Source organism: Danio rerio, chromosome 18, assembly GCF_052040795.2.
Source record: "Danio rerio strain M-AB ecotype USA chromosome 18, GRCz13ab, whole genome shotgun sequence".
NCBI classification, from domain to species: Eukaryota; Metazoa; Chordata; class Actinopteri; order Cypriniformes; family Danionidae; genus Danio; species Danio rerio.
In genome coordinates, this window is record NC_141038.1 from 21,746,737 (window position 1) to 21,759,835 (window position 13,099).

The 13,099-nt window shown below is 39.8% G+C and overlaps 1 protein-coding gene across 12 annotated transcripts in view; it reads left to right on the forward strand.

Moving 5' to 3' along the window:
* The first annotated feature begins 487 nt into the window (after positions 1 to 487).
* tle3a (TLE family member 3, transcriptional corepressor a) overlaps positions 488 to 13,099 on the forward strand; it is a 31,698-nt gene continuing 19,086 nt past the window's right edge. For 4 of the 12 annotated variants that reach the window (XM_087291506.1, XM_087291496.1, XM_087291498.1 and 1 more), the window contains exons 1-5: positions 488 to 862; positions 1,277 to 1,436; positions 2,090 to 2,190; positions 3,355 to 3,418; positions 6,498 to 6,542. In XM_087291506.1, coding sequence (XP_087147632.1) covers positions 1,413 to 1,436; positions 2,090 to 2,190; positions 3,355 to 3,418; positions 6,498 to 6,542 — 234 coding nt within the window. In that variant the 5' untranslated portion in view covers positions 488 to 862; positions 1,277 to 1,412. 12 annotated transcript variants of the gene reach the window in all.

Genomic DNA, 13,099 nt, shown 5'->3' on the forward strand with positions numbered 1-13,099 from the left:
TTTTTAAAGGGCGGCAGATGTACACAAAACAATATAAATAACACGAAAAACGTTCAACTTTAATTTGATATATAATAACTCGGGACATTGTTGTCCTCCTTAAAGCATAAAGCTATCATGCTAACCTACTTTATGTAAACATTTAACATAACCGACTTAAATAACACACAATCGTGATTCCAATAAACAGTACATTGTTTTTCTTCCCAGAACGACGTCCGTGTCTACACTGAGACTGCATCAGATCTCTAAACAAAGGCATTCACTGTGACATCGGTCCACTTTGCTCAAAAATACCTAGAAATGTTCAACGGCAGCATTACGAGCTACCTGTTCTGATCTAAAATGGCGAGTATGATGTCATGCATCAGGATGCAGTCCCCACGTGGGGACAAGGCTCCACTATTGGTCCGTAGAGCAAAACTCTCCGTTTTCTCATGTGATTGGCTAGCGGGAGGTGCTCTCGCAGTGGCTCAGCCCTCGTGTCAGTAGACTGTCTGTGTGTGGCACAGGGTTGCATTGCTGGACGAAGGGGAAATGCGCGAGCGGCGAAGAAGTAAAACATTTCACTTTTAAACGTCCCAAACCGCTACAAAATCGGAAGTACATTTTTTGCCTGTGTTTTTTGAGGATTACACGAACATTTTTTTCGAAGCGTGGAGTTTGGCGTTTCTTTATTCCTTTGCCTCGGAGAAGCTGATTCTCACCGAGTCGCTTCGCGTGATAGAGAGCGAGCGCACCAGAGATGTTCGCCACCGTTCGCGTCCGCCAGGAACCGTATTTTACTCTGAGATATTGAAGCGGAGATTGACATTTCTGAAGTTACGGGAACAGTGGAAGTGACTCGGACGCACAAAGACAGGTACGGAGGACTAGCAGGTTAGCTAACGACAATAGCTTGTTATCCAACCAAGCGAGACTTGAAACGCTTCTCACACTCAAACAGTGACTGAGCTCATCACTTATCACTTTGGCGACTCATTTACGAGCTTCTTATTTGGTTCATTCAAGTAAGGTGAAGTGCTAAAAGACAGTTGCCAAACAAAGAAAAACGCCTGATTTCCGCTTAATTTCCTTGTGTATTAGTAACAAATGTTTGGCTTCGAGTTGTTTTCTCCCCTCACACAGTCAATTGTTTTGAAAGTGCAGGTGAAAGTGCGTTATTAACGCTCCTTTCAACGCAAAGTTAACATTTCCAAGCGTCTTTTTAACCTCTGTTTGATTGTAACGGTCTCCCATTCGTCTGTTTGTTTATTTTTCATTGTTTGGGTTCCAGCAGCAGAGATCAGAGAGGATTTTTGCCCCCAGCGTCCAGTGGGCTTCGTGTCCGGCTGATTTTTTACAGTACAGTGGCTTGCCGGTGGACACCCCCTACCAAATAGAGCTCCAATAAATAAAGGATACATTTCAAGATGTATCCACAGGGCCGGCATCCGGTAAGTGCATCTTGAACTGATATGGAACATAATTGCTACATCTGCATCAGTTTAGCTAGAGAGCAGGGGCAGAGCCGCCCGTCCATGACGAACGACATCCTGATGTGCACCTTCATTTGATTTGCTAAGCCCTGGTGCCTGTGATATTGCTTTGAAGTGAAAGAGCTGGAGGTTCCAGGCACAATCAGATGGGGGTAAAAACCCCTGACGGTTACTTGTCAATAAAGTAGTTGACGTTGAAATTGTCTTTTGTTCGATAGTCTGTGTTTTCATGTCTTTCCATGAGCACCTGGTTTAGAGATACTGAAAACAACAGCATTTTTACAGTTGCTGTTTGGCACGCTCAGACCCATCCAAGCGAGGCGACCCCATTTCTCCCGCCGGTGTTTATGTGAGGCACTAAAACGGCGGACCCAGAACTGTAAAGATCCTCTCCCCCCCGCCTCTTTTGTCAGGACGCTACTGGTGCTCCAGCTATCTCCCAGATGTCACTGTAGCGTGGATGTCACCCCAGCCCTCATTCAGGCTGAAATATTAGAGCTGCTCTCCCAGGGCCCAGAATGCATTAGAGCCTCGCTCTGCAGTCAGTGGAAAACAAATTTGGTTCTCTGAGGATGTAATTGAGTTTGATTGATGTGATGGCTGTCTTTCAGGCGCCCCACCAGCCTGGTCAGCCAGGCTTTAAATTCACAGTGGCGGAGTCCTGTGACAGGATCAAAGACGAATTTCAGTTCCTGCAAGCCCAATATCACAGGTAATAATTTTTGTGGCCGTAAAGTAGCTTGTACAATTACTGCTTACCCTAATTGTGTTTCACAAGCAAAAGGGAGGAACAATCTATTTGATTCACACAAAATGTTTTCTGTAAGTAAAAAAAAATATATAAGGTTAACATCATACAGCGTATCGGCACCTTATTGGTGCAAAGCTAATGTTGTAAATACAATTTTAGGCATAATTAGAGTTTATTTGTCTGTTTTTAGATGTATAAACAGTGTTTTCTTAGATAAAGAACTTAATCTTTTCATCTAGCAATGTTTTTTCTATAGTATATTTCAGAGGACACAATGTCTGAATTCACTTTCATATTTTTAAATATCACAGAACATTTGGTGATTTGAAATTGACATATCTTTTCATTTATTGTTTGTTCTCATTAAGATTTTGTGAAAATGTAATTATTTCATGTAAAAAAAAAGTGCTTTATTGATGTAGTGTTGAATAAATGAGGTAGGGGTGTGTGATGTATATTGGTACCATATTAGTCCATAATGTGAATTTTTATAGATTTAATAGTTTTCAGACATTACTTTAGCTAAAGGTATAGTTCTTGATTACAATAAATATTTAACCTTTAAAACTTACTTTGTTTCTTAAACATTGTTTTCTTATTAAAATAAGAAGGTTTTATTTAATTTAAGAAGGCATTTGGTATATTGATTATTATCATGTACACATTTGCTTCAACATATACAAGCAAATATTTTGTGCCAATAATTATAATTGATATTATTATTATTTTTAGCTTCGCAAAAATGTTATTTTTGGTCAAATTAACTACAAGAAATAGGTCTTCTAAGCAATTATTAACCTCAATTAATATAATTTTTAACATTTATTACATTATTACAGCCCAAAATTGTACTTGTTAATGTCATGTAATGGACTTGAGCTGCATTTAAATAGTTTGAGCTACAATAATTTATTTCATGATATGAAAGTAATCCTTACACATGGCCGAAAATTTTAATATTACAACCTAAATTGAATGTGTTAAAATTGATTTGACTTCATTACTAACCCTGTAAAATGTGACTGTTTGTTTAGCTTCATGTTTGCATTGTGGATTAGTTTTGTGGGTGGAAGCAGTGAAAACATATATTTGCTGAGTAACTAATTTGTTTTGTTTTCATCGCAGTCTCAAAGTGGAGTACGACAAACTGGCCAATGAGAAGACCGAGATGCAGCGCCATTATGTCATGGTAAGATTAGCCAATATGTAAGCTGCCATTAGCCAGTAGCTGGGGTGAAGGTAGATTGTTTCGTGTTTCTCTCTGTATGTGTGTGTTTTAGAATGTGTTTGTGAAACCCCCTCTGGTGCTTTTAGTTCAGCCTCCTGCTTTATTAAAGGGCCCTGACTGACTGCTCTTAGCCTCGGGCCCTTTCATACAGCAACCCTTAGCCGTAGGGGTCAATGACCACTGCATTGTCCCCTCTTCTCTCTCTCCCCTCCTGTTCCCCCCCTTCCCTCTACCTCCCTCTGTGTGCGGATCTGATTATTCTCCAAGGAGACGCTGCTCTCAGACAAATGCACGGCCGTAAATTGGGTGAGGGGTGATGGAGGAGTGCCAGAGGCGTCTGTGGGAAAATACTCAATCGCAGCAGAAATCCAAAGACTCTGCAGCGTTCTGTCTTTGATAACCAGATTTTACGCACAAACAAACGGCTACATAAATTCAGTGTTAATCTTAATCACAGGCTTAATCATTTACACAACACCAAAGCCCTAAATTCAATCGTAGACGTTCAGGAGATCAAAACAGCCTCATGTTAGGATTTATGATAGGGAGAGGAAAAACAAAGCTTTTCGCGGTGTAACTAAACAAGGTTAAACTGTGGAAGTGTATTCTCTTATCTTGTGTAAACACGCGAGCGATGACTTTAACCAATACCCAGGGACGCTAGTTAAACATTCCATTCACAGGAAAAAGCATGTCAGTCAGAAAGGAGGAGGAGAGGTTAGGTAAACACCATGTCAAATCCCCACGCTGACTGTTTGCAGTTGATAGTGTCAGAATCTAGACTTGGAGAGGACTGCACTGAAATCACTCTTTTCATTTTAATCTTCTTTTTATCATTGTTGTTATAATTGATTAGGTGTTTCTGTAGCAAGGTGTCATAATTGGGCAAAAGTTCTGCATGATAAAGTTTACCTTAATTATACTATCAGGATTCTCACATTCTCGCACATTCTAAAAAAATGATGATAAATGTAAATACGCTGTCAAAAAAGATTAGATTGTGTCCTGTTTTTATATTTTTAAGATTGTTTTACAGCAGTTGACTCTCACTAGTTTCTTTATATACAAATATTTCATATTTAGAACAAGTCATTTGGTGACAAAAAAAAATGAAGGATCACTGTGCAGCCTCTGAATCAATAGTCATTTTAAATGTTCTGCTTTGGCACTATTATTGCTACTTGAACCATTTGTCAGCAAAACTTTTTTAAAAGTGCTCAGCATAGATGAGTACACCCTATTTTGAAAATGAATATTTTGATCCATTTCTCAGTGAATATAGGCAATGTATTTTAGTGCGTTTAAACAAAACAGATTTATTAAACAGATATATTAAATAAAATTATATTTTAGTCACTAAACGCGTTTAGAAATTGAACGATAATTAATAATATTAATTAATTAAATTAAAGCAAAATGTTGCAAAAAAAACTAAATTTTTCCTTTCCTTTTTTTTTGTTTGCTTCTCTTGGTTTTTCGTCATTGAAATTTGTATTTAAAACTTTTTATATCCCAAATTTGGCTGTACTATTTTTTAGACCGTTATCTTAAGTTATTTTGTTAGATAAGCTGCAGTTTTGGCTTCTGTACTGACTAATCTAATGTTTATGCACAAATATAATATTGTATAGCTTCCTATTCATTTTCTTTTCGGCTTAATCCCTTTATTAATCTGAGGTCGCCACAGCGGAATGAACCGCCAACATATCTAGCATATGTTTTTACACAGCGGATGCCCTTCCAGCTGCAACCTTTCACTGGGAAACATTCATACACACTCATTCACACACATACACTACGGACAATTTAGCTTTACCAATTCACCTATACCGCATGTCTTTAGACTGTGGGGGAAACCAGAGCACCCGGAGGAAACCCACGCAAACACAGGGAGAACATGCAAACTCCCCACAGAAACGCCAACTGACCTAGCCGAGGCTCGAACCATCAACCTTATTGCTGTGAGATGACAGCACTACAAACTGCGCCACTGCATCGTCTAGCTTTCTATTAAACATATGAATTTAAAATTATTATATACGCTGAGCACTGTATAATATCTGAATAAAAATAGAGCACTATTTGACCCAAGTTATATAAAACATTAAGTTATGCTAGGGCTGCACTATACTGAAAAAAACTTTTCACTTTCTGCAATTTATATTGTGATTTCACATGATAAATTAATACTTTTCGATTGATTGGGATGATTTTGGTGGGGAGTGCATTTGCCAATCTACAAGCAGAGATAAAGTAGAGCAAATATACAAATGAAGAGGGTAGTATAACACTATACAGGTACAGCAATAAAATAATCAAATGTACACTAAAGCTGTATATTCTTCAGTGTGTAAATAATTAAGTACAATAATTCTTTGTTAAAGCTACAAAAATAATAGTTCAGTTGTTTTAAAAATGCTTTAAGCTAGCTTGAAATGTTTACAGAGGTCTGGAAATCTCAATTGAAAAACTTTTACTTTTTACTTTATTAAACTGAAATGAAAATTATCATGTGTTCTAAATGATTGTACCTGGTCTTCTACAATCCTGATTCCACATTGCATGTCTTGTGATGTGACTATTTCCATTTTGATTCTAAAACTATATATTGTGCAGCCCTAAGTTAGACACTAGCGTTCAAGATTCTTTCTATGAGATTAACCTTTGTTAATTGAATGTGATGCAGACACCAAAATAAGACATCTCGACTTTGACCCATAAATGTTGTTATTTCCCATTTCTGCTTGGGTGTAGTTTTTTTTTTTTTTTTTGGTCCATAGTATGGGAACTCTGACCTAAAACCAAGTGGGATTTCCATTGTATACTTTCATCAGTATCACACAGAAGCTGTGCAGATGTGAGGCGCTGTTATGGGACATGATTTTGAAGTGTGCATCAAAAGCCTGTTCTCCTCTTTTACCCTCATGTTTCACTAGAATCTGACTTTCTTTTCCCTACTCTCTGATGTGAGGTGAAAATGTTTGATGTGGCTTGGATTGAATAAAAAAAACTGAGTATTTTTCATTTCTCTTTCTTTCAGTACTATGAGATGTCCTATGGGCTGAACATTGAAATGCACAAACAGGTATGTAGCCCTTTGATCCCTATTCACACAATCTCTGAGTCACAGAGGAACAGTGCGCTGTGTGTGTAGACGTCAGTCAATGCAGTCACGCTGGTGTGTTAGGAGACAAGTGAAGTGCACTCCGTATAGATGATGAGACTGTGGACTGTGTTCTTTTGAGCAGCAGTTAGAATCAGGCTAGAAGTCAGGACATTACAAGCACACACACACACACACACACACACACACACACACACACACACACACACACACAGTCAAGTCTCTTTTCCTGCTTGTGCTGAGTAGAGTGTGGTCAGACAGCTTTGATAAGATTAAAGTCAGGACTTTGGCAGGAGGGGCCGTGTGATTTAATGACTAAAGGGAGCAGAGTCTGTGGAGTCCCTATTATGTCAGCACATTTAAGACACCCTTTATAAATTAACGCTAAGGGAAAACCCGTAAATTCATTTCCTTCAATCAATTTTTACCCTGCAATTTCTCTAAGGCTGCAACTAACGTTTATTTTTTTTTACATTTAATTATTTGTTATAGTAATATTCAGTTAAATTAAAGGAATTTCATTTCTTTTCCAGTAATCGCCTGAAGCTAACAGCATGGCCACATGAAACTGTTTAACCTATTAGGAGCTTCTTTGAAGCGATGGGCAGATTGTGATCTTTTTCTCTGCCTGGTTTTTTTTTCTTTAAAAGAAAGTTGCTGTTGTTTGCCAATGCAATATTGCATCACTTACAAACATTATTTGTGCAATGCACATTTATTTTTTCATCTTACATTGATTTAATTATCTGTCCTAATTTTGTCCACCTGACTACTTTAAAATAGCTTTCAGGCACGTAGCCGAGGGGAGTGTTGTTTGGGTGATTCGGAAGACCCACCCTCACTGACAAAGGTCCAAAATCTTTTCTATACATACTCATTTGTTTTATTTTAACTGTTATGCCATCATAAACAGTTGAAATAACCCATAGAAAAAGTCTTTAAGACCAAACGGAATCATCTGTTGGCTGTCGCTTCGCTGTGTAATCTGTTTTGGCCATTGCAAACAAATACTTTTCATGGGTCCAACAACCAGCTGCAAGAAAACATACAATCTGCCATAAGTGAAGTCATCTTTATCTACTGTATTGTTTTTAAACGGAGGAAAGATCTTACAAGTAACTTTTATTTAAATCTTAGACCTTATACTTGCAACAAATGACCAATAAAAAGGTGTGAAGCACCATATTACAATGAATTTGCATACTAATTTGGCTATTATATTATAAGTTTTTAGGAGATATCATTGATACATTAAAATTTGTGGTTTTGATGGTCATTCCACATGCTAATCCAGCTAAAAATAGTGCTTAAAATGTCACTAAAATGCAGTATTTTACAATTAAATAAAAAATAAGGTGAATTACTGCAAAAAGGTCCACTTTTTGAGAAAAAAAGAACCACTCCATTCACCAGACTGGCAATGGGCCTGGCTTTTCAACTGTGAGATTCAAGAGGCCACAGTATACTTTGTTTTAATGCATTTGCAACGTATAGTGGGTGTGACACAAGTTTCATCAATAGATCTTTTGCAAATGCATGCACCACCCAACCTGTCACCATTGCTTTGATTTGTTTTCACATATCTTTGTTTGTGAGGCATTAACACCAGCATTTTTTCAGTTAGAATAGGAACTGAGCAGACAGAAACTAAACAACAACAAACTTCTGAAAACTACCAGTATTAATGAGTGCCCAAAGTCGTGTGCAAGTTTATTTTAAAGGAATATAAATACATTCTTGAGCAGACGCTAGACAATTCTTTCTAGTACACTTGTCAAGCACCTGTGTGTGAACACCACCAAATGGAGGACACTTTGAAAGGCCGTGCGCTCAACTGTGCAAAAACAAAGTATATTTTAGGCTTTATCCACCATATTTACAAAAACTAATCTGATATGTCTTGACATTATTGTGATACATCGCACATTTCCTGTCCTCTAGATAATAATGAGATTGTGCTGTGCACCAGATGTAGTTAGGGCACCTAAGAGACAACCCAGCTCCCTCAGCCGCTCCCCTTCTCCACCTCATGAAGGTTAATGGCATCAGGGAGGAGCTGGTGGTTGGCGATCCATCAGTGTCCACAGTGTAAGTCTCTGCGCTCCTCTCTCTGTCAGGCCCCTTGCCCCTGCGATGCCTCCTGTTAACCACTTATCTCCCAACCGTCAGCTGAGGGACAGAGGAGTGAGAGAAAAGGATAGAAGGTGGGAGGGCTGGCCTTGTGTAAACAGGTTAATCGACTGATCCATTTTAGCGCCTTGACTTTTATCAGGAACCGCCACAGAGCCCATGGATGCACTATTGAATAATTCATCCAACGCTGGCTTTAACTTGCTAAGGAGGAGGGAGGTAACTGTGTTCATATGAGCAAACACACAGGTCCAACCCTTTGATCCAGATCTTTTGATCCTGGTTAAACTGAACCCAGAAGCAGATGCCAAGTGGGGAGTGGTTAACCAACCGAGTTAGCGTAGATTTCCGAATCTGCACCGGATTCTTGTCTGCACTGTGGATTTAATTCCAGCTGCCAGGCAAACCATTGCCTTCTCCATTCAGTCGTCTCTAGGCACTTTGTATTTTAAACAGTTGTGGCGTAATGCGGATTTCAGGATTCACGCTAGCATCTGATACCTGCAGACTGCCATAGCAAGGGGGGAAATGCAGATGTAATGGCAGCTGCTCCATGTCAGTGAGCCGCTGTGATGACTGAGGTGCACTCACAGCGTGGCTTGTTTTGTGAGTTTTTCCTCACCTATTGTGAGACTCTGAGGGAATCTCCTCCCCTCTCCTCGCTGTCAGACCCAGATTGAGCCAGTCAGGCCCAGCGTGACACAGGGACGCTGATAAATGATTTATAAGGGGTGCCCTAGGAAGTGTTTGCTAACTGTTGGATTGTCCTTCTCTATGTGAGCCAAAGCAAACTGACTGGCTCAGCGCGGTGAGTATACAAAGCCTCTGTTTAAGAGGAAGCAGGGTTGGGAAACACAGGCCCGCTCCATCACGCTGTTTATGGTGTTTGGGTCATGAATCCAGGTGAACCTGTACAATGACACTCCAAACACATGCATAATAGAGCAGGGCGTAGTGTGTGAGACGACCAAAAACAGCAACAGAAAACACAAGCTTGCCACCCGTGCAGACCTATAGTCCAGCTTCACTAACGCCGATCAATGCAGGTAAATTTTAATGCCAGTTTTAACAGCACTGCAAGTTAACAACCCTGTTAAGCTTGTGCGCTCACCTCTGGCACGCACATATATAGACCTTGTTATACCTTTACTACTGAGCATGAGGCTGTCAGAGAGCATTACCACCCTCTCACCCCAGCAGAATACAGGGGCCCATCAACGCGGCTAGGTCAAGTATTGTTTGTGATGGAGACACATGCCTGGAAGGGCCAGTTGTTTTCCTCTATATTCAATGCTCATCAGCATCTCACTCCATTCTGCTGGCGCTGATGGCAACAGACAAATAGCTTTCAGCATGCCATTGACAGCCTGGCCCTGGAGTGCTCTTGAAATGGTGCTAGACAGGTCCGAGTACCTGTAATTGTGTACCAGAGCGTGAAGCTTGCCACTTAAGAGGCAGGCTTTCATCTGCTTAAAGTGACATCCTATTTTTATCCGCAGTTGTAGCTAAAAGCTCTGCTTGTCCAGCTCAATGCACAGCACGGTTTTCATCATAGATTCATACATTACGGGTGGCGTATGTCTGCTTTTTAGGTACGTCACCGCCATCGGACATGTTTTCCCCCGACACAAGGATTGTTTTTGCAAGATAAAGCATGAAGCTTTAGAGTGAGCGTCAGATAAGGCAACCCTTGACCTCACTCGGCCAGCTGTCAACGTCGCGTTAAGCCCTTAAGGAATGTGTTCGATGCTCTCCAGGCCTCTCAGCAAATCCTGTCAAATGTTAGGCTGCTATTGACGCGGTTTATCTCGGCAAATAAGGATTATACACTGAGCTGGCTTTTCAACCAGCATTTTTGTTGATGCATTCTTCTAGTAGTGTAGTTGAGTGTCTGAAAGCTAAACTTGTACACTGCTTCGATCCTGTTGCTTTGAAATGCTATCACCCGGCCTCGTCACACCAAGTTTAATATAGCTTTCGAGAATGCGTAAAGCTGACACTTTATGGACTCCGCGCTGTATCGATTCTTTTTTTTTTAAAGATTGTAAACATTTCTTTATTTAATGTAGTTTTTATTTTAGATTTTCACTTATAACTGTGGCCATCTGGTTAGGCATTTCTTTTTATTAAGAAATTAATTCTTGTATATACTGCCATCAGACACTTTTAAAAGCACTTAAATGACTAACAGCAATATGGTCAAACATATATTGCGCAATCTCAGATCACATGGAATGGTATGGACTAATATGTATAATCTCAGATTATGGTCGTTTTATGGAATGTGTTTTATTTTATGGTCTGCTGTGGTATTTATTTAATGCTTCGCAAGGCTTTACTCAGTCACATTTCGCCTATGGCTTGACCTGCCACATGTCTGTATCCCTTTGATGGGAGGGAGCGAAACTTTCTCGGTGTTACAGAGTATGTTGTAAAAAAATATTGTGTCTGGCTCCTTCAACTGCTTGGCATTTTCGGCAATGTGTTATAAATAATTTCCTGGTCGGCGCAGCGCTGCGTGTTTGCCATTGAAATGAAAAATAGAGCCAAAATCCCTGTGATGTGTTTGTGCTCCGTTCTGGCCCTGGGTTGAACTGAGCCTCATAAATTCTATAGATGATGTATCTGTAGCCGAGTTATTTTTCAGAGGCTTTCCTCCCCCTCTCCTTTGGTCTCAGTCAAAGCCAGTGCCAGACCTGTGATGTGAGCTCCTTTCATCACTGGAAGAGGCTGTGATGTCGGCCGTGCTGTGTTCCTGCTGGCGTCTGATGATGGAAAGGAAGAGGGATGGAGTACATCCTACTGTAGCTGCGTGTTGCCTTTGGGTGGGGAGGCCTGGCTTTTGCCCCCCAACATCCCTGCCCTCACACCTCCTTTTACTGTCATGTGTTCTCACAGCGACCCCACATCATCCTCTGCTATCGCTCGCCTTTTTATCCACCATTCGTGTGCGGTACTCGTCCGATCGACAAGCTGAAAATTCAATTTAATGACCTGCCTGTGTGCACGTAATATGATTTTACAGGCTGTTACGGTCAAGCTGAGGTACCATTTGCATAATGATCGTCGCGCGATAGGAAGATGGGGCCTGCTCGGCTACTGTTGCCATGGCGACGGTCAGGCGGGTGGAGAGAGAATGAAGGTCGGGTCCCTGCGGTGGGCTGGATGAAGGGGTACTTGGGGGTGGGTTGCTGAGAAAATGAAAAAGGTGGGGTCTGGGGAAGGCAAATAGGCATTGGCCTGACAGGACTGGATGCAGTCCACCTTTGTTCATTGGTTAGCGGGGATACGTTATTGCGAACATTGTATTGTCATCTGTGACCATACAGATGTGGGATACATTATTATTATTTGTGGCTTGTTTTTCTTTGAATGAATATGCTATGTGGTTCTGGTGGTGCGTGAAATTCAGATGGAGGGCAGGAAGTAAAAAACTGAATGGAGACATATGGAAAGTCCTTATTTTTGCATATTTCATAGGAGATATAAATAGAAAATAAGCACATATGTTGGACATGATCGGCCCTGTAATGAAGAAGACAGAGTTTTCTACTACACTAAAATAAATTTGCCTGTCATCAAGGCAGTAGATACTGTATAAGCTACATTACATGACAAATAATATAGTAAATACTATAGTGTTTGAAAGCTTATACTATAGAAAATTAGTTGAATTAAACTGTCGTAGTAATTATATTGTTTCTGTGGTACAACACAACTGTAGTAATAATCAATTTATTCAGGCTTTAGTTTTCCTTGTGATAGATATTAGATCTAATAATATAATTATATAGAGTTTGCACTAGTGTTACAGTATTTACCACAGTTTATCAGTTTAATTTACTACAGTATTCTCTAGCATTCATAAACAGAGCTGTACACATACACTTTACTATCTGGTTCAAAAACGTGTATTATAAATTACTATTACGTTTTTTCCTCATGCGGATATCTTCCTGACATCACGAAATAACAGATGAAGGCATACAAAAGGGTGGACGTATAGTCTACATTATTATCTATTTATTTTTGTAAGGTGGAATTAACTTAATGATCTTACCATCAACAAACATTCACCTCTGCTGCGCATATAGACGTTAACGATACAGTTGTTTTATTCTGTCGAAACTCCAGTAAAGACATGGATTATTGCAAAAAAATATGGAGATTGTATTGAAGCGATTACATGGCAGGGTACATTAATTACATGTGTGTTGGTGTTTGTATCTGACTTGTATAACACATTAACATATTTATACACAAAGTTAGGCCTGTATGTAATCTTTATTGGTGCCTTCAAAAAAAGTTTGTACACATGGATGTATTCAATACATGTTTATTACATGCTGATTTTCTTCTGTTTCTCGAAATTTCCCCGCTTTGTGAGC